General features: G+C 40.9%; 1 protein-coding gene across 4 annotated transcripts in view; it reads right to left on the bottom strand.

The window, feature by feature from the left end:
- PALD1 (phosphatase domain containing paladin 1) overlaps positions 1-23,464 on the bottom strand; it is a 958,342-nt gene that overhangs the window by 82,816 nt on the left and 852,062 nt on the right. For all 4 annotated transcript variants that reach the window (XM_085603872.1, XM_085603871.1, XM_085603874.1 and 1 more), the window contains one exon: positions 5,639-5,794. In XM_085603872.1, coding sequence (XP_085459998.1) covers positions 5,639-5,794 — 156 coding nt within the window. The remainder of the gene's footprint in view (positions 1-5,638; positions 5,795-23,464) is intronic.

Below are 23,464 nucleotides of genomic sequence, written 5' to 3'. Positions count from 1 at the left end.
AGAAAAATCAAGCAACATAAGATCTTGGTCCAGGTATATCGACGACCTTTTCATTATTTGGGAAGGGAGTAATGATAGCCTCATGAACTTTCTTGACTCACTTAACATCAACAAGTACAATTTAACTTTTACCTCCACTACAAGTGCTACAAACATCATATTTCTGGATGTCGAAGTCTTTATAACAAAAGGAAAAATCTGCACCAGAATGCACAGAAAACCAACTGCCAGCAATAGTATCCTACAGGCAAACAGTGGGCATCAACAAAATCCTAAATGGAGCATCCCCTATGGGGAAATGCTACGAGCAAGAAGAACTTGTTCTGAACTCCCTGATTTCAACTTACAACTACAAGAAATGAGTGAACGCTTCCCGCAACGAGGATATCCCTTGGAGGTAATTACCACTGCTGTAAATAGAGTCAGTTCCAAGAAAAGACCTGACCTTCTACAAACCAACATAGAGTGCCACAGATAAAGCAACAAAGAAGCTGAGACAACAACAAGGCTGATTGTTGACTTTAACAACCAAAGTAATGACCTCCAAAGAATCATACGGAAACATTGGGAAATATTGTTGTTAGACGAAACCGTTCATAAAGTCCTATCCTCGAGACCTAGGATTACTTACAGAAAAACTGCATCTTTGGGCGATTTGTTGACACAGTCACTTCGAACTTAAACCAAAAACAACCCCATCCTGGTTAAATACTCCGGGATTCTAGAAGTGCTCAAAATGTAAAGCGTGTGAGCACGGGAAAAATACAACAACATATCAATTGCAAAATGGCCATGAAGAAAAAATCAAGGATCATATAACCTGCGAATCTAAATTGGTCATCTATATCTTGGAATGCCCATGTAAAAAATTGTACGTGGGGAGTACCATCAATAAACTTAAACTTCGCATTTTACAACATCTACGCGCCATCAGAAACAAAGACTTCACGTATCCAATGACAAAACACTTATTCGAACTCCACTCCTGTGATTGTAAACAACTGAAATATTTTGGCATCAAAATCGCCAAACAAAAAGAGAGGGGTGGCAATAGAGTTCTTGAAATAAGAAGAGCGGAGTCTAAAATGATCTTATCAATAGGTACAGAAAATCCATGGGGTCATAACTTGGACGCTGAATTACATGTTCATCTATAACAACAAAGCCCCAAAAGAAAGAGATAAAGGAAGAAAGAAGATGACAACATTCGCAAGGTTTCAATATCACAACTTACCTTGAATCAATCCTGGTACCCTCTTTTGATCCTGAAATCCTTATGGACTCACTGTATATTGCTGCCTACTCCCACAATTACTCTCTGTGACTGATCTTATGAATCACATTTATTTGCAATTTTGTTAATATAAAGGAGGAAGGATGTTAGAAAAGAAATCCCTCCTATTGAAAAATCATATGTCACTCTTACCCTATATCAGCGAAACACATCATGTACTTTACCATGATATAATAGAATCGGACATATTATGAGAACCGGAACTTTTATAGTTTACTTATCAATTAATGTATCCCTTTCATTTCTGTTGATAACAGTCATGCTCATCAAATTGATTGGTTTAATATACAAATGAATAATAGCTCCGCTCCTCGATAAATATGTAGAGATAGAAGGATATGTGCGTAAATTCATTAATTGTTGAATAATAGAGGAAACTGCACATACCATAGCACGGATTAATTGAACGAATATTACACATTAATAGATTTTGTTTGCATCTTTAATCTGAGATTTCTTTGTTTGCATCTTTAATCTGTGTATCTCGATTCATGCTGAGCTAAATATAGGGGAAGTGACAATAATTATTTGGGAGACATATAAAGACTATCATGCCCTCCACTCCTCCCAAGAAAATGGTACTTCACCATGACTTTAATTTTGCACTAACTTTGTAACATAATTGCAATTTGAAATTCTATGTTTCCTTTCTAAAAATATGGATTAATTTGAAATACATTCTGAGAAGAATCAACTCTTACTTTAAAACAATTATCGTTGCATTTAAATGTCCAGTATGTCTTCACTGTTTATTTAAAAAGTACTCGCACTGGCACTTTAAATAGACACTCTGGGCTTTGTGACTCTATGGTCCAGTCGAAGGCCAAGTGCCGAAACGCATAGACTGTCTTTTTCGTGTGTGACACCTTGTTTCAACTTGAAAAGAATAAATACTACTTTGAGTGTCGTTCGTGGTGCTGTGATCCTTACCTGCGGAAACCTCTGGGAGACCGAGGGAGAAGTGAAAGGAATCTTTGTGATATATATATATATATATATATATATATAGTTATAGACTGGTAGGTATAATTAATCCTACTATTCACTCAAATCGAATGGCTTTCGTCAGAGGTTGGCATGAAAGTAAGAACATAAGTTTAGAGTTAAATACGTTTTTTTGCCAAAAACTGGTTAATCTCTACAGCTATAATATCCTTTGACTTCAAAAAAGCTTTCAATGAGTAAACTGAAAGTACTTTAGAATTCATACTTTATAGGTTTGGCTTTAGTAATACCATTCTAAATATTTTCAAAACCTATATTTTAATTCAAAGGCTACGATATATGTACCAATCTAGTTGCATACCAGGCAAGGATGCACCTTATTATACTTTTGTTTCAATTTTACCACAGAACCACTATTTCCATTCATTTTGATAAACTTTCCAAGGACTATAGTTAGAGAGAATTTAAAAAACTTCTCTAGAAAGATAATATGATGTTTATTTCCTACCCTTAGAACGTAGGGAAGTATTTCTTGGTGTTAACAGGTAACTATGGGAACATATTACATAAAAAAAAAATCAACTGGAGGAAATCTGAAGTCTTCCCTATTAAATCCAATTCCTCACATTTTAAAGACTGGGAATTTAAAGGGTCTAGAGAGAACAGTACTCATCTGGGGATTTTCCAGTGATTATATCTACAAGACATTCTTAGAAATTATATATATATATATATATATATATAGAGATAACAAATGAACAAAACTGTCCTAGATATAGCATATGAGAATTACGTTTAGGGGTACAATCTATGAAAGGAAAATATGTATACTAGCTACTTAGAGCTTTACATTTCTTACAGAATGTCCCTCTTCCTCTGTATGCACACATTCAAATAAAGTTGACAAGATTGTGCAAATGTTTCTGTGGGGCGAAGGAAAATATTCTGAATGCCATGGATATTTTCGAGGAGAAATACGTTTCAGGAAGGAGTTGGTTTTCCTTCCCATCTTCATTATTAAGAAACTTGCTAATCAGTGCTGTATGGAAAAGATTTTAATAAACGTCTTCTCAGCATGGGATGTTTCCACCACATTACGAGATATTGTCAACCATGAAATATACTTATACTTTATGGAAAATATAAACAGGGCTTGTATATTGGCCCATTCTTCCTTTGGTAATTAGAAATTCTAGAGTATAGTGTTGGACAGAGGGCTGTTGATCGCTCTCCGCTCCTTTCATTTGTGCTTCTGTTTCACTCCATACCACCAACTTTGAGTTTATCAAGAGGAACTTTGCTTTGACTGTTTTGATGTTTAAAGGTAGCTAACAAATTGATTTTTCAAGGTTGGAAAATCAAGAAATTCATATCCATTAAAGACTGGAATGCTGACCTCTTATTTGTTGCCAAAGTGTGAACATGCAATGTAATCTAAATGCTATACAAAGATGTATATAATTTAAGATAATTCTGTATGTTGTATGATTAAATATTCCTTTAGTTGTTGGGTTAGATTTTCATTTCTATATTTTGTCCATTAAATTATACTATTGCCCTTTTCTTCCATTTCTCCTACTTTTGTGTGTTTGTCTAGGAATTAAAATGTATTTCATTGGTATTTTAATTGATAAAAATATATCATCTGCGTTTCTTTAGTTTAATTATGTTTTGGCCTTGTTTATAGGTATTAAGGTACTTTGTATTTTCCTGATGGATTATATGGAAAATGTCAATAAAGAACAAATAAGAATAAATATGGTTAAACAGAAAACAAACTCATAAGTGAACTCAACAGTCCAACATGAACTATAAAACAGCAAACCTATACCAGCAATATTTCCTGCCACTAAATTTATCGACTTGATAAACCTAAATAGGTACATTTCCGTAAAACAGAGAAAGGGCAAATTGGATGAGGTTGTACTACTCTAATACACAGATTCCTTCATGGATACGCCTGAAGGTAAAAAAGTTAAAGTTTACTTTCTGCTCAGTACAGCAGATAAAGAAAGTTGCTAATTTGTATCTTATATCCCCTGACAGTTCTTTATAACGTCTCACTAATATCTGGAATGGTGCCCAAAAAAGGGAAACAAGCTATTGACTCACCATTACTTAGGAATCCAGACTAGATCCACATGAAATTTCGAATTATTGGCCTATTTCTCTTTTCAGCTGCTTTACAAAGTTAGGTGAAACCCTAATCAACAAATATCTGACCCACTTTCTGGAATTTCTTCAACTCTTACATACCGTCCAATCAGATTTCCGTAAAGGTCTCTATACTGAAACAGTACTAGCCAGAGTCACGCATAAGATTAGATTTATGTTGGATGAAGGTGAAGTGGCTGCCGTAATTTTGTTAGATCTTTCGCTACCCTTAGCTACCATCTGATACTACACCTTACTGCAATGCTAACCTCAACTGGGATTGCGAGTAAAGTCAAGAAATGGTTTTCCTCCTTTTTACAGGATTTGACTTAAACTGTATGTTATATCTCAAATTTAGGTAGGAATTTATAATTCATAATTCTGACTAACTATAGATCCACAGCCAAGGAAATATCTACCTGGGTACCTCAAAGCTCCGATGGAAACTCAAAAGAGGCAGTTCGAAATCTCAGATATTGTCTTATGGAAGTTTCCAGCAGGACGAACTATAATTCCTTGTTCTTAAACAGTGACAAAACTAAAGTCATTATGTTTGGGTCCACTGTAGGTTGGACAAATAACAGGTGACCATAGATACTTGGGATCTCATCCCTGCTCAAGGAGTAGAATACCTTGCCGCTTACCCATCGCTCCAAACCTAGTCTCAATATTTTCTGAAAATAATTCAAGACATTTATTTACCAACATGTTCTAAATCTTTGTTTGCGTTGTTGACTTTGTATTGCTGCCTTTATTGTCTTTCCTATGGATAAGCAGACCATCACGCCTCATCAGTGCTGGGACACCTCTTTGTGTAGTAGCTGCTGCGCTCATCCAAATGGTCTCATTCATTCATTCCTTTGTATATAGGGATTGTGATGGCATGATTCAAATCAGCTCAAACACTAATTGGTTGTATTTAGTGTGATTTTAGATTTGATTAACTTTTACTTGTTTGAGATTGGTGGTCTCGGTGGTATGGCTCCAAATCTGGCTTTTGAAGTTTCCATGCAACAAAATAACATATTTTTACTATATTCATTCTCGGGAAGAAGGCAAATTTAGGGGTTCAACTATGGCAAATCAGTTAAATTGAAATGCTATACTGCTCTATATTACAATACATATACATTAATGGGTGTCTGACCTATATTCAACTATGCTTGCTGAACCTGTCAAATTTATAGACTTGAGAGATTCAACATATCCTGAAAACACAATCAAAGAATGATTTGGCTTACTCACCTCACACATCCAGGCACTAAATGGCCTTTGCCAAGAGTTCTTTTTCTCCAGGTGCAGGTAGGCATTGAAAAGGATGAGGTAGACGTAGCGCTCCAAGTACTGAAGGCTCCTCAGCTGCTGCAAATGTACTTCTTTCTCCCCCTTGGCGGTTTTTATCTAGCATGATAAAAAAAAAAGAATTAAAGCATTACCCTAAGTTATATCATTTAATTCACAGCCACCCCTTTTGTTTTGTTTTTATGGGAACCATAGTTTCCATGCTACTTGAACAAACCACTGCTCTAGGGAGCAGTTTATCATTTATGATATTATACATTTCATCATCTGCCTGTTTTTGGTAACATCTAAACACACAACATTAGTACGGGCCGAAAACAAGGAAAACAACATGAACCTGACGTTCTATGAGGAATAACATTGTATGGTAAGCTCTGATGTCAGAGGATTACAGCATCAACGAAAGGCATTAAACAAAAGCACTTGCTGAGCTAGTACTGGAACACAGGAAACTGATAACGTAGGTAGGACGGCACACAAGTGAAGCTCCTTGTGGCATGTCATTACAACTAACTAATGAATGCTGCTCAGAATGGAAAGGACACCTAGTGGAAGTGGGGAGACATCATTTACAACGAATGTGATACAACGCATTCCATTACAACACAGCAGTTTAGAAGGACCGCGTTATTACATCGCAAGTCGTTACATGACCGCGTTGCAATGGCATGCGATGTATCGCATGTGTTTTAACATCACATATTCAGTGGCAGTGCCTTTGAGTAGTACAATAGAGATTTTTCCAAATGTTTAGTACAGTACACTAAAGAAGCACAGATTCTCATCAAACAATATAATGTAAAACTTCTTTCTGGCTTTCCATCTTCTGATCAAGAACAGAGAAGCCATCCTTCCCTTCAGGATTATTGACAAGGAACCGATCCCTCAATGATGAATAAACAATAGGACCAGCTTTGTGCTAGTAGACTCTGCTTTAGGACAGGTAACCATGAGAAAAGACCAGTGAAAACTCCCAATATTGTATGTACTAAATGCTCTATTCAATATTAATGAAAAAGGGAATACAGTGCAGTTCACATGCAAAATTATGGTTAAGGTGGAGTGATGATTGCAAATTTCTTTTATGCATTTGACTTCTAATTCCAATATGGGAGCTTCAGCTAGTCTCAGGAAATCTTCTGCAGTGTCCTCTGCTGGGACACCTATGTACAGCTGAAACACGTTATAAACACTGCAGTTCTTCACATCCCTAAGCATGTGATCTCTATGGGCCATTCTGAGCCTTGCGGTAGCAAATAAATGTAACGTTCTGCAACTGTCTTTGAGAGCCTTCATCTCCCTCTGTCACAAGAGAGAGGTCCTCTAATGCTGGAGTATAGTAGTCAGAGGATAGTTGCACTCTGCTCTCAAAGAAAACATGCATCTCTCAACCAGCACCTCATTTCCTTCCTAAAATAGGAGACCTCAAGTTGCATACTCAGTAACATCAGGATCCCGATACACAGATCAGTCTTCATATCCAGATGCCCACATCCAATTGTCCGACCCTTCTGCTTATGGAGAGGTAAAAATTCATTTTATAGAGGGGTCTACCAGGCAAGACCATAGATCCCTCAAATGTTGAAAGACAGGACAGATTCAAGTTTAATTTTAGCCGGGACACTTGCAGTTAACTATTGAAGTAGCTTGTCCTCTTATGTTCCTCAAGGCTGCCCGTGCCTTTGGGTTAACAGCACAAAATGTAGTTGTGGCTATACCAGTGGGTATTACGCTTAGCCCCTGGGGACTATCAGTTCTGTTGAGTGGTTCATGCATACGCCCAGTTAGTAGTTCAGTTCTGACTATGTAAATCCAATATTAGAATCCAACATAAGTACTAGTGATGAGGAAAGAGACTGTCACACGTCATTTCTGATTTCACACATTTGTGCCAATCATGTAACTTTAATTTCCCTCAAAGGAGATCTGGATAGAACAGGAATTGTTTGGTAGGAGTGACCCTGGATTTTTTCTGCAGACACATACTTCACTCTAGCAATAGTGTTCACTGCATTATCCTTGAAACTGTATGGACAATACGCACGCCTAGTTTCTCGTTTGCACATGCAGGCAAGATTCATGCACAATTTTAACAAACAAAACTGCTCATTAAAAATATCTGTAAATCCTTTAACTCTTAAGAACTACGGTTATTACATATTGAAAACTAAGCATTTCCACGTACCCCAAGTCCTGTCTAATTCTAGCAGGAGCAATGGCTGATTTGCTACCATATATATTGATAGGAGGAGTATTCGAACATTTAATGTTGAAGACCACTCTCTTTCCGTGACACAGGTCTGAACTCATTCATGTGTGTCTGTTCACGTACTCCAGTTGCTGTATCACTCCATCCTTACAGATGAGCACCCTTGTTATTATACAGATCAACCCTCCCCTTATACGTCGCAAGGATCTATTTGTCAATTTTTGTGAAATGTTAAAAAATAGATTTAACGTTTTGAATCTGGCTGTTGCCAACAACGCCATTGTGGGGCTCTGCCCCTTCCCAGAAGATTCTTGGGGCACTGCTCATTACCTCCCTCATGCTCAGAGAATGTGTGATGGCTCAGGGGCATTATTCTCCAGACCTTCAAGCCACCACTGAGCATTGGTGCAGGCAAGGTCCTTCAGGTGCCACACATAGCGGCCAGACAGAATTTCAGAAGACCACATTGCAGATACAGCAACTAGATCAGTGGCACATTGGGAGGCAAATTACTCTTTCCTGAGGCTAAAGGAAGACATTTTTCCTGGGGCAGTGGGAACAGAATAGAAACAAATCAGCTTAGACATGACCAAAAACCCATGTCATACTTGGCAAATAAAGATAACTTCCTGTTTTTCAAAACCTAAATGTCTTATTTTACCAGCATTTGTATAGGGCACATCTTCCATTTGTACAGTACCGCACTGCTGTGTGCGCATTGCAAACACGTGTAATGTGTAGAGGTGGGCGAGCCAAAAAATTAACAGGGAAAGCTGAGCTAGAGCCAAGCAATGGGTCTGGCTTAGCTCGAGTGAACAAGCTGAGTCTTTAAAATACTTGTCATGCAAATCATGCAACAAACATCATGTAAAACATTATGAAGTATCTTAAAAATTCAAAAAAAGTGTATGTATTTAACACGTGAAGCATTGAAAGCTATTTATTAAGAGTGATGAACTTAGAAATATTCCAACCCAGGTAAACAGACCACAATATTATTAGTTAACTAGAAGGCAAGTCACTTGTCATGTGTATCCTAAAGGTGGCCTAGATTCTTATTACAGAGGGAGCAACATTATATTCTATTAAATCAAACACAAGAGGTACAAAGCGCACACTTTGAACTCACATATGTGTGGGCGCTATCATATGTGATAAGGAAGAAAAAGGAGGCTCAGTGAAATTACATTTTTTCCTAGGGTCATACATTTTGTGAACTTGGCAGCCAGGATTTATCACAGGTTTTCTTGTTTCACATTGTGCAATTCCGACACAAACTGGGTATAGTTTTCTGTTTTAAATCAAAATGTAATGCCTTTCTAAAGTTCTTGGTGCACAAGGTTAGAATGTATTGGGAGGCAGAAGCCACATGATGGCTAAACTTAAAGGGTCAACGAAGACCTTGAGACGAGCGAGAGTGAGAGCTAGACATCTCCCTTGAGCTTTCAGGAGCTTGTCAACCTCTAGCAATATCAAATGTACACACATACTCTCAGGGGCAGCTCCTCCTCGGGAGTGGAGGAGTGGCTCCCAGCCAGCTGCGAGCGCAGCAGGTAAACACAAGTAAATAAAATGGCATATCAGTGCCATTTTATTTATTTGACAACACAACGGCTTGAGCTGTGTACAGAGCGAGGGTGGGGGAGGGGCTGAATCCTGAAAATGCAGCATGACAGCACTGGTCTATGGTGAGCTTGTCGGATTTGCTGGCTGTCTTGCAACGAACAGCTCGATATGCACATTGTAGACCCAGCAATCCAAAGGCTATGAAACAGCCTGGGGATTGCTGGCACAGGCCCCCAGCCTCAATATGAGCACTGGGTGAGCCTGCTCTCACCAATCCTGGAGCTGCTTTCACAGCATGAGTGCAGATCCAGGATTGGTTGGAGTTGCGTTCCACAAGCACGAAGGAAGTCCTTCCTTTTCCTCCTCGTGAACAGCAAAGAGAAGTGCCACACCAGTCGTGCTCCCAAATTTATGATGAGACATGCGCCTTTGCACCTCACCATTTTTTATTTAAGCTAGCCACCACTGCATACACAATACTTTAGCACATGTTTGGGAAGTTCTTACTGCAATATAAACATTTTCTGATCTCTCTGCTCCTTGGAGCTAGTGCTGAGCGACATAAGAACCCACAATAACATCAAATAAAACAAAATAACCTTTATTCCCTGGTCCACAGTATTTAAGAATAGAAGAACCATTCAAACAGCAAAAATGCATGACGTTAAAAGTAGGAATCTGCATTCTTTATTACCAGACATATAAAACATATTTAGGATTATATGAAGAAGTAAACAGTTGTAACGAACTAACACAGTTAACGTGCAATTCAGGCTTCTCCAAAAAGTAGCTAGTGCGCTACTGGTAGCTATCCTATGTGCAGTCCATCATACTAAATTAGAATGTTTTGCATGGTTGGATTAATACAAGTATTGTATTCAAGACAAAAGTGTGTGTATTTTCAGAACTCATAAGCCATGTTTGGAGAAAAACTTGTCAATTTCTAAAATATAATAAAAACTGATATTATTACATTGGTGTCAGGGGCATTAGAGCAATAGCTATTAGGTATCACTTAAGTAGATGCATTAAGAATTGACTGCACCCTTTTTTGCATTATGGGTGGCAACCCTGTCTTATGTATAACGATGATCACAGCATGAATATAATGGCCAGTAAAGTCATTTTGTCTGACATGGTTACTATTAGGAAACTAATAATGTTAGGAGCGTGGGTTGACTTTCATTGAACATAAGTAGTTGTTATTACTAAACAGGTTGGAGACCACAGTTGTAAATAAACCTTACAAAAGGTGTGTTTACTGTGGATTCTCTGCAGCACTGCAGGCCTAAGAGCCCCCATCCTGTCCCTGAGGTAGGACAGAGAGCTTTGAGCACCCCCCCCCCCCCCCCCCCACCTCCACGTCTGCCAGGACACACGGCTGGGCTCACTTGTCCATCTCTCCATACACCACCCTTCCACCGAACACGAGCAAACACTGCACTCTGAAGAGTTACAGCTCCATTTCTTGTAAGGAGTCAAGAGTTCTCGCAACCGGTGCCAAGAACAGGTTTACATTCATGACATCACGCGGTGTCGTTACCAAGGGTTCATTTATCGAAGCTGACATTTTACTGGGGAGATGCCTAAAGGAAGACGTGATTAAACATTTATTTGCCACAAAGGAGTAATGGAACATCTTCTGGCACGGACTGGGGAATAAAAATGTGCCACAATTACGAAGATGTGTCAGCTCAGAAGACTACACAGAGCTGCAGGACGTGCTCAACATCAGGTGTGAAACCGTGCAGTTTGGAACACGAGTCATTATGCCGGATTAAGCCACCTGTGACTAGATGGAGCATACATGCCAATGTTTTACAACAGGAAGGTGGGAGATTTTGAAATAAAACTCGGGAGGATGACTTATACTGTAGTCTCCCGCCTGAATAGGATCTCCTGGCTTGTATGATGGCGACCTTTGAAGCAGCGGCGACACACAGATGCATCTCCATACGCAATGCATCGCTGTTGTTGGGGTGTGGTATGCTAAAAGCTGGATCGACTTGATTAGATGGGCACTACACATGAGAATAAGGGTCTGCGTCCATCGGTGCATCGTGTCTGCAAAGAGTGCTGCGCCCTACTGCATGCTCTGACTCTACCACACAACACTGTCAACAAGTGGTTCTTCCAGTGACCTGCACTCGCAACAATGTCTGCAAAAAAATGAATCTCTGCACTCACCGAAGACCTTACCAGTTGTCCCTCTTACCTCTGTCCCGGCTTTCAATGCACATGTAATGCCATGGCATGGAAACTGTGGAAGGCCTGGCTCACATATCTCGTGGCAGCAGTGAACTACTGCCCAATCTTGAACTTTGCAGAAGAAAAGGAATACATTATTTCCAATGTTGCAGAACACTAGTACTGACGATGACCACAGCGCAGTGGTCGTGTCAGCTTTTGGACCACGTCACAATGCAGATCATGGACGAATTGCAATATGCCACGCAAAAAGGGGTGGAAGGATGTGAATGATGTCTACCATATGAAAGTAAGGGTACAGGCCAGTAGGTGCCCACTAGCAAACCACAAAGACAAGTTGAGGGCTCAAGCAGTCTGAGGTGCAGGTCTGTCTAGTTATGTGGTCCTGTTGTACAAGAGATGGGATGCCTCTAAAAGCCTCAACAGAGCAGTGGAGTTCTTGTGAACTTTAACAAGCATTAGAAAACAAAACACGATGGAGAGAGTCTTCACAAAGGCCTCAAACAACCATTAGTGGACACACAGGATACACCGAATTGTTACAAAAAACTAACAAAGGTTGTCTAGAATGTGAACTAAACCCTAGGTCTACAACACAGATGCATGACGAGAGGAAAGGCTGGCTGGAAAATCCAGTGCAGGCAAACTTCTGTTACATAACAGCATTCATGAAAGGCTTTTTTAGGTTACAAACTATACATTCCATAATTGTGTTCTTCGGTGGCATACCAGAGGGTGGGAGGTGACATGGAGGTATCAGATATCATAGCAATTCTTTGAGGCAAGTCGACTGCTATGGTCACAGAAATTAACTGAGAGCCACTAGGGTGAGGGAGTTTGTCTGGAATGCTATTTCTTCCAAACATTCATGAGGAATTTTATTTTTTTCACACTTTTACCTCACTGAAAAGACCACACCACCAATATCATCAAATCTGGGCTATGTTGGGCCTTGGATCAGATTCTGTAGTAGTTAAAACTGCATCTGCTCGTTTACCTATGCCTTCAGCTTACTGGCAGTGGTGTTGCAGGGGAACTGCATCAAACTAGTTATAGTTTCCATTCTATTATTACATTCAATTGTTATCCCATCTCCTTTGATGGCGCACATAATTACACTGCGCGACTCTATTAATACTCACTCTTCCCCGCTCCTACGCCTATTTTTCTGAACTGCTGGAACACCGCCGATCCTCCAAACTGAGACAAGGGTTTTAAAGGCTGGGACTAGTCTTGGTCAACTCTAGATCTTATACAGGGGCATTATAGGTCCCTTTGCTTCAGTAGCTAACCAACCAGTGTGCTACCATCTGACGGTATGCTGGTATTTACTCTTTTTTCTAAATCAATGATATATCAACCTTTGTTAGTTGACTTGAAGCGCTGTAAGGGAGAAAACAAATATATTTCTAGCTTGGAAAGCCAAATATGACCCCATAATGAGAAGCAGGAATCATTAAGATTAATGAGTTTATTTTAGAATATTAATCAGTCCAATTGATTAACAAAATAAAAATAAGCTCACAAGATACAGCAATATGACTTGCAGATTGAAATGTCTCAATAAGTTGAGCCATAATAATGAGCTAGAGGATGGTAACAGCCACAAAGAAAATAAAACAAATTGTCTCAAACAGGAACTGCTTCTTTTTCATCTACACATAGATTGGGGACAGATTTGCAAAAAGAGATGTCTATTCATGGAGCACAGAATGTGTCAGCATGAAGTCGAACTTCGAGAAAACAAGAGCGTTCTGCACAAAGCCTTACACTCATGGGAAAGCCCAGCGAAAGAGATCTCCTCCCTCTCAGAGTTGGGGAACACATTCAACCTTGAACATCCCAGACTTCACTATCAGACGTCTAATACAAACAATGAGTCTTTCTCTAGCTAACGAAAAGCATGATCACACACCTGTAAAAGGATAGAAACAGCATACTGGAATGGTTAACCCCTTCGCTGCGGCGCGAATTCCGCCGCAGCGCTGGGGGGGTTTGGGGTCTTGATGGCGCCGCTGTGCTCATGACGGAACCACGCCGTCATGAGTCACGGGTGAGCTGTGCTCATGACGGCGTGGTTCCGTCATGACTCCACCCACTGCGCTAATCGCCCGCACAGGCGGGGAATTAGCGCCGCGTGGGAGGAGCGGCCGCCAACGGCCGCAGCATGACGGAACCATTCCGTCATGAACACACGGCGCCCGTGGCTCATGACGGAGTGGTTCCGTCATGAGCGGGGAACGGGTTAAAACACATTTTCAGTAGGGTCTAAAGTCAGGCTAAATTAAACCAATAGCCTACATGAACTTTGGTAACACGATTAAACATAAGCACATAAATAGAGCATAAATGAGAGGTAATTATAAAGAAAACATGGGGAAATTAATCAATCTAATTCTCGTATACATGAGTTCTGGATAACTATAATGGTTACATTTCATTAAATGGATTACGCGCATTACACACACTAATAAAGTTAAGTTGCACACTAAATACAAATGTAAATGAATGTATGTGTATATTTGTGGTGTATAAAGAGTGGAGCCTAAAGTACACTGCTGCACCTTCAAGGACCTGTGTATGGAACATGCCGCCCACTGAATCAGTAACAGGTTTGGTAGGTAACATGGGGTGTAAGCTTACACGCAAATTCACACCACCAACAAATCAACAGTTAAAATCCAATTGTGGATCAAGCTTTATGGTCTGGTTTCACATCAAAGTCTTAGTTTTGACCTGGTCCTGTGACACTCTGCTTGCTTGGAATTATAGTATGTGAACATTAGTGCCTAAAGTAATTCAAATCAGCTGTAGACTATCTGGATGTATACAGATATAAAGGAGACACATTATTTTATAAATGCACTGCATGAATTGTCCTTGTGTGCCTATGAGTTATAGCCAGTTTCAGTACCCCATTATGACAGGAGTTGCCAATGTTATGTCTAGACTGTAATAGTATGTAGAGGGCATCATCAACTCCACTCAGCTAGAATGAGAGTGATTAGGAGGAGTACCTGAGGGAAGATTTACTTTCACAGTATTACAAGAAGGACCAGATTTGAGAAGTATGCACTGCCATGGTGTAAAAGTAGGCAAAGTATAGGACCACTGGCAAATTTGGCTCCATTAAACCTGCTTGACGCTGCCCACAATTCAAAATGTGGAAAAAGATTGTAAGATTTCTCTGTATAATTCTTTTGTGTTAAAATCATTATGTAAATGGCTTGACTGGATAACCAGAGATCCAAAGCGATCAAAAAACACTTCCAGAAACTTTAAAGGAACCCCAAATAAAGTTTAGAATGTTGCATTTATTTTCCTTTTGTCGAGTACTGAGGATGAGCATAAATACCTTTGGAACATCGATCATCTCTGTGTTTCCACAGGCACTGCCATGTTGGACAACATTGCTTACTCAGCGGCGTAATCCTGGACTTTGATCAACCAGTGACATTCCCAAATATTATATTTAAATAATATTAACTCCTGTTCTCTCGTAGGTCAAAATATTTTCCAGCGTTATAGTCTACACTCAATGGGCTCTTAACTTCTGTTCTATTGTGAGCCATTCATCTGTGGCATTTGCTTCTCACCTGTGGCGGAGGCAACTACTTCCACACGCCTACTAAGGATCTAAGACAATGCCATACCAAACTGCATGTATGATCTTTTGCAGGTTACTGACCTGATTTCTGGATATCTATTTCCTTGGCCAGACACCGTTCGGGGGGCCACATAACAGAGGTGTTCTGGTGAAGACTACCTCGGTCACAGGTTCAATTATGCAATCAATTCGCTTTGTTTTTACCCTGGTGATACTTACAGGAAGAAACAGTCTTATGTTCTAGCTCTCTCATCAACGCGTTGCAGTTCCTCTGTCCTGATCACAGGTGGGGTCCAATCGAACTTGCATGTTGCTCCTGTATCTGTTTCAAGAGAGGTCAGTCTCAGCCTACGACTTCAGCATGTGCAACCTTCCTGGAACAGACGAGTGCAACCTGATTGGGCCTTTTTGCAGCAATCTGTTTTTTTCAACAATTAGTGCCCACTTATCAGTTGGTGCAGTCTGCTCTGATGACAGGCCGCCTGTGAACTACCTACAGGCCAGTAAAGATGGATCCCATGACAAAGTATTTACAGTCTACCTCTGGGCCAGCGTAGATGGATCCCAGCGGTAAGGCACCTCCTGGTCAGTGCAGATGGGCCCACAGAATGCTATTTGCAGTCCATCTTCAGGCAGGCCAGTGCAGAACGATGTTTGTTCCTTGCAGTTCCAGTCTTCCTAGGCCTATCAGTTCTACGTCAGCGGCATCACATCTTCTCTCACCATCGGCGATAGTACCAAATTGTGACCTACAGCAGAGGTCAGTGGGGCACAAGGGAAGTGGACAGGGGCGTAACACAGGCCCCCGCTGTGCAGGGGGGCCCCCTCAGCACACCACTTCAGCCGGAGAGCTCTTGATAGAGTCTGGAGGGGGCACCTCCACGTACCTTGCAGGGGGGCCCCCATAATTATCATTACGCCACTGGAAGTGGAAACTTCAGTAGTCTTTTGGTGCAGTTCTCAACTGGAACCACAGCTACAGACCAAGAAACTAAATGCAGCAAGGGTCGCTCCTGACGTTGCTCTCTCAGGTAGTTTACCTTTTCTAGGTGTTCCTCAGACCAAGTACATGCTGGGCTTCTTTGCCTGGACAGACTCACCTCCTGCACAACCAGGGATATTCCTTCCCTACCTCAGGTGGTAAGCAGGTTTTTAGGTGCGTGGCAGACTCCCAGCACCTCTAGCAGAAAGTGCAGATTTCAGGTAATTTACTCCCACCTCTGTGGACTGCCTGTCAGACACACTCCAGTCATTCGAGTACTCTGAAATGCTTTCCATTCCTTTGTCACGAAGAACTTGATACTGGAACAAGGTGGGGTGGTTTGGTTCTCACTTTTACACACATCTTCCAGACAAGGGATGTGGATCCCTGACTCAATCTTTCAAATGAGTTAGGGTTGGTTCTCTTTTTAGGTTACATTTTCTTGCTTCTCTCTAGACACCATATTTGTGTAAAGTCATACTCTCACAGCAGGTGGCAATGGGTCTGTTGCCAAGCAGAAGCACCCCCACAATGAACACAGTGATGTGTGAGGCTTCTACATTAGCCTGTCACCAGCCTTTCTGAGCACTAGTCAGTGGTAGACAAAAAGTCAGGCCTGGCCTAAAAAAGTCTCCATCTTGCACAATGGAAACTGCAGTCCCACCCCTTAATTCCACCTTCAACTAAATGGCAGCACTCAAGAATAACTAATCAGCAGTCCTTTGCCTACAAAGTCTTTACTGAATTTCTATAGGGAGCTCATTCTCCATCCTCTTTACTTAAGGGTCCAAATGTCCATCCTGCAGACATATGAATGCAGACAATTAACTTCCACTGTCTAGGGAAGCTGTCCTCATTTCAAAATAGAGCCCACTGTTTCAGTACGTATGTTTTTTTCTGTGTCTCTCTCTCTCTCCCCTCCTCCCTCTCTCCCCCCCTCCCTCTCTCTCTACCATGTATGCATCATATGCTCACTGTACACACAGGGTTGACATACATACTGGATATCAGCTAAAGTTTCTGATTCTCACATAAAAATACAACTGTACTTTAGAGGGAACCGTAGTCAATATTCACCCAACATAGTTTCAAAGGTCTAGTAACAGTATGAATTACAAAACACAGTATACTGCCATCACCACCACCTTATGTGCTACACCTATGACAGGGGCATTAGTTCACATTCTTTATAATGATGTGCTTGGGGCATCCTTTCAGGTTACAGGACAGGTCCTGAATAGCTCATGGTCAGGGACAGGCCTAGGCCTTGGTGCTCACCACGGCGAAAATAAAAGACTATCAAATTATCAAGCAGTCTGGCACATAGTGCAGGGGAACACAGCATAACTCCTTTTGAACTTAGAATTTGAAAGGGAGTCGTTCCTATTTATTTTCAACTGGTTCACCACACTCATTTTCTGTTTCTCTGTAGTTTTGCACATCATTTAACTTGCCTTAGCCTTTTTTCTTAATTGTGACACGTTATCCATCAAATCTGCACTACTTGCTTATATACTACCCTCATGCAGTTTTGCAAAGTGCTGTGGAAAAAAGTTCTTTAGCAAGTACACTAAAAATGATAAATACGCACTGATACTGTTGTTATGAAAATCAATAAAAATGATTGCTATAAAAAAAATGATAAATACATATGTGCATGTGTAGTTTGCTTAAATTTACTGAAAACAGGTTTCAGCAATTTGTGCTATAAAGGGTTCGACAAAGAAATCAAAGTAATAGTAGTGCTCAAAAAATTAACGGATAAAAACATTTTAAATTATAAAATCCTCCATCAGTGTTCAGTAAACTTAACACCTGTGAACAAGGACTTTTTTTTTTTTTTAAATCTTTCAATGATTTTAAAGGCAAATATGCCAGTATAATATTTATTTGCCTGTATACCAATGTGTAGTATCTTCATATAAGGTTAACTGTTCTCCTGTATCTTGTAACTAGCTGCTCAGCCAGTGTGAGTGTTCCATGTGGAATGATGACGTGACTGGAATGTTGGTGTGGTGTGAGACAGTTGAGAGGATGGGCTGAGCAGCTAGCAGGCTGCTCCTGGTGGGGCTATACTATGGACTTTACTATCTAAATAAATAACCTAAAGATATATACTGGCTACGTCTGCTGTGTCACATCAACCTATGGAACCAGGTCACTTCAATTGGCGACGAGTTGGACTAAAGAAACCGTGCGTGTAACCTAAAATGACTGGTGTGTATCTAAACTGGTGTGACTTGAAGAAATTTGACTTAAAGAAAAGTAACTCCTCATTTGGCGGAACTAACTGGCACCGTGAGCCCCACCAGTGACCACAACACCGGTCGCCCAAACCTCTGTGTGCCAGGTGGAGTGAGGAGTGGAGCTGCAAGTTGTTCCCTAGTGCAGCACAGAAATTTGCTTCAGTCCAGTGTCTTCTTCGAGGTGTTGTGTCCCTGAGCTGTTTGCTGGATGTCTTCGCTACCAAGATCGGTGTCTTTGGAAGGCTGCTGGCCCCTGTGACAGTCGCGTAAGAGAAGTGCTAGCTGTCTTTTTGTGTTGGACCGTGGAGGGCCACTTGTCGGTCGTGAGGTGAGCGTTTGGGGAGCTGTCAACGAAGAGGTGTTTCTGGTGAGGAGTGCCACTAACCCCAGATCCCCGTGTGGTACTGTCTATACCAAGGCCAGGTTAAGTTGCAGGTGTGAAGTGTCCCCGTGTTCTGTGACTCAACTGGCTCTGGGAAATGGATAATGCACCCTCTGTCTCTTCATCACCGGTGAGTGTGTTTTTGGGTCTGCCTACATCTTGCAGAGGAATTTATGCCACAGAGGATCAAGGGAATGGAAATGGAAACGACATTGTAAGGTTCATCCACAGAGGATCAAGGGAATGGAAATGGAAACGACATTTTAAGGTTCATTTGCCTCCGTGTGAGGGCAGGACTTGAAGAGTACAACTAGTGCTTGTTCACCCGATTTTTGCTTGATTGCAGCGAAAAACGGACTTTTCGTGTGTTCATCTGCTGTGTGCGTTTCAACATCAGGTGCCTGGTCCCTGCTCTGTAGTGAAAGCTTATTTCGTGTCAGACTCCATATGGAAACCTGGAGCAGGTTGTATGCGGTGAGACAATTCTTGTCCATTATTTTTCAGTCTCACTTGAGCCATTGTCTACAATGCCAGTTAAACTGCTACCATTGTGTTTAAAAAAACTGTGGTGCGTGTCACAAGCCGAGCGCGCTCTTATCTACATGCGCTTACCTCAGTGAAGGTTCGTGGTCTCGCGCTGTACAGAGCACTACGTCAGCTTCTATGACGCTAGTCTTTCCTTTCAGCTCCGTGATCCTCATTGTCTTTTGGTGCACGTTGATGCTGTGAGCCACCCAGCACAGCATAAAAAAAAACGTGCCGTCATCTTGGGTTTCGATTTGCCTCATGTTTTGTCAGTGCTGCAAACCACGTCTTTATCAGTTGTGTGGCATTTTTTGCCACGAGTGGGGGTCTGTGTTTCAAGATCCTCTCATCGTATTTTGAATCTGTTTGCAGCGCAAGAGGGTCATCCCATGAGTCTAGTGATAGGATGTATCATCTTTCAGAGACTAAAGGAATGCTGTTTTGGATGCCAGTGGTGAGTGGCAGTTTTTTTTTTTTGACAGAATATTCGTTTTGTTCACGCTCCACACCTGGACATTACGAATATGTGACATAAAGAACTTACCTCATTTGGAATTTACAAGACACAGTTGGAAAGCTTATCAGAGCATCACTGACTTTAAAAGAGAACAGCGTCTCGTTTTTTTTTGCTAATGTGTGGCATAAAATGTTCAAAACTTGTTGGTTGAATTTTTTTTTTTCAACCTAGTGTTACGTTTCCATCTTGTGTCCCAAGTTGGAATTAATTTTTAAATTAGAGACCTGTGTGTGGGTTCGATTTACCAGCAATGTTCGTTCCTGTCACATGTTTTCTGGAGCTCGTACAAAGTACTATTTTGTTCATGGCAATGCCTAGTCTTTGTTATCACCGTGGTGACAGGCACACCATTGTCATTTTTGGTGCATGTCTACAGTATTTAATGCTAAAATGTTTTATTTTACAGGAAAAAGTAATCTATACATTTACAATGTCTTGCTATTGCTGCATGCCATCTTTGTTAATTTGCCTTTCACATGTATATGTTTTGTTGGCATGGGAGTAGGTACTTGTCCCAGGTCTCTTATTTACGCAGTTTATAGGGGGTTATTGTCCCACCTATGTCAGTAGTAATGGGTGTTAGTCCTATTTACTCAGTTTTTAGGGGGTATTAGTCCCACCTACGTAAATGTTTATGGGTGTTAGTCCCATGTACTTAGTGTTTAGGGGGTGTTAGTCCCACCTAGGTCATTGTTGATGGGTGTTAGTCCCATTTACTCAGTTTGTAAGGGGTGGTAGTCCCACCTACGTTTTCGGTAATGGATGTTAGTCCCATCTACTCTGTGTACAGGGGGTGTTAGTCCCTCCTATGTTAATACTAATGGGTATGAGTCCTTTTTACTACATTTCAAGGGGGTGTGAGTCCCACCTTTGTCATGTTAGTGCTGTGTGTGTGGTTAGCCATCTTTTGATGCCTCACTGTGCTGCATTTTTTGTTAGGTTTGTTGCACTAGTCTGTGGGTTTCAGTCCCATTTCTGTATTCTGTACATTTGGGTGTTAGTCCCTTATACTCAGAGTTTAGGGGGTGTCAGTCCCACCTACGCTTTAGTGATGGGTGACGTCCACCCATTGTGTATTTGTTCTGGGAGTGTTTTTTCTTCTGTATGTTTCTTCAATTTCTAGAGTATTTGTAGTCGTTCTCTATTGTGATTCTCTGTGTTTTCTTTCATATGTATCTTATGTCTTTTCAATCTCCGTTTGGTAGTTTAACGCTCTTTTTGTGTCTTATTAAAAGAGGAGGTTGGTGATAATGTGTGAGTTTAATGTTTTCGTTGCTGTCTTATTATAAGAGGAGGATGGTGATAGTTCATTCTTATTTTTCATCCTTTTCTTATCCTTTTTCTTCCGTTTTATAGTCTGCTTCCCTAACATGGTATAGTTTAATTCATTTTACCCTTGGGATTTGGACTATTTATCTCTTGTTTATATTTTGTGTCTAGTTGCTATGTACTTTTAGTATTCCTTGTTTTATTGTCAATTGGAAAGAAGGGAGATATTGTAGTATCTTCATATAAGGTTAACTGTTCTCCTGTATCTTGTAACTAGCTGCTCAGCCAGTGTGAGTGTTCCATGTGGAATGATGACGTGACTGGAATGTTGGTGTGGTGTGAGACAGTTGAGAGGATGGGCTGAGCAGCTAGCAGGCTGCTCCTGGTGGGGCTATACTATGGACTTTACTATCTAAATAAATAACCTAAAGATATATACTGGCTACGTCTGCTGTGTCACATCAACCTATGGAACCAGGTCACTTCACAATGTCATACTGTCCCCTTATACCAGCAGGAATTCTGGAGGCCTGATCATCAATCATGAGTTTTGCAGTATAACCAGAACACAAGATAGTGAGGCAGAAGACTGCACAGCTACTCCAAGAGCCCACTTCTGATAGTTTAGCTGTTTGCCAACTGCTAAAGAGGGAGGGTGGGAAGGGGAGCAGGGAAATAGGAAAGAATTCCTAACAGTCAGAGATGTTATGGCTTTAACTATGGTTTAAGGTATTGAGAAGGAGGGGGCTAGGTTAGCTGGAGGGGTCTTTACTGTCTCGTGGTAACGTCTTCTTGCTTAGAAGAGACCGTATTCTACCTTTGAAAATCCAACAAGGTTTGTGTTAGGTTTGTAACACTTATCCATCAAGCCCACGTTTAAGCCAGCTGCATCACAGAAGACAATCATGTTTCTACAACTCAGTCCTTTTATCACACTGTTACAACTCTTTTTTATCATAAACCTTTTTCAGGTTGTCTGATTTAACCCAGCATTCCTGTTAGAAACCAGTCAAGATTTATAAATGTACCATTCTTTTCGGAAGATCTTCGTTATGCTAATACTGAGCATTCCCTTACAGAATCTCATCACATGATCTCTTTTCCTCATACAAGAATTCCGCTTAAATATACTCAAGATGCCTCCTATCAAAACAGACATGCAAATGTCAGACATGCGGTGTAAGTAATTCTTCATGCACAGTTGCTATAAAAGTTCATGAAGGCTATTAATTTTGAAAATTCTTCTGCTACTAGTATTCAGTTGTATGATGCAGGTTTGAGTATCAGTTCTTCTGTCATGGACGCCAATTCGCTGCAGTGGAAATGATATCACACGCACACTGACCGCCAACAGTTTCATATGGTTGAGCCCTTAATCCACCCCTAGCTTCTAAACTGCTTACCCATTACTACTCAGTATATAGCTAAATGCAAACAATGCTTAGATCTACCCTTATTTTCATGCCACTGCCTCCGTGACCATGGATACCAGGGTACTCCAGGGCAGTGGCTGGGATACCAACTGTTTAGCTTGATCTAGCAGCTGGTTACATTGGCCTTCCTACTTGCAGTTTGCCTATACAGTGAGGCCACCATGGACAATCCTTATTTGTGCTCAAATTCTGTGCTTCGTGTGTTGCTAGTGCTACAGCTTTTTTTTTTAAACTTGGGTGGCACTTCAGGCTGCAGGAGTTCCCCCGCATATTAAAATTGTGGATATTTATTAGAAGCAGTAACTTCAGGTCAACTTGTAATACCGTGGATGGAAGCTCCAACATTCAATGTGCTATACAGCCTAGACATGACGCATCCTTCGCCATAAAGGAAGGGAGTTGCCCAGCTCCGCATATAATGTACGGGTATTGTGTACTCAGAAGTGCAGTAGCAACAGAATAATAAGTAAAGAATGTTCCTGATCTGCACCATTTTCTATTAATGTTCCTAAACATCCTTTGAAAGAAAGATCCCAAATATAATTTCGATCTTTTTGAAGGTGAAATACTTTGACTTGAGACCAATGCAATTTGCCCACTGTGTTTATGAGCCCACACTGCGACCTTACTTATTGGCCCAGTGTGTTTGATGATGCATGCAAATTCGGCTCTGAAGTGGAACTCCGCTGTAGATCCAGCCCCATCAATCCTAAGCTCCTGTGCTGATCAAACACTCAATTCACACACTTTATGTGGCTCCTTCAGTCCCACACTAAGGTGACTCTGTCCTGGCTCCAGCTCTGGCTACTGAAGGCACTCTTCTTT

Source organism: Triturus cristatus, chromosome 1_2, assembly GCF_964204655.1.
Source record: "Triturus cristatus chromosome 1_2, aTriCri1.1, whole genome shotgun sequence".
NCBI lineage: Eukaryota > Metazoa > Chordata > Amphibia > Caudata > Salamandridae > Triturus > Triturus cristatus.
This window is presented reverse-complemented; position numbering and strand designations above follow the sequence as displayed.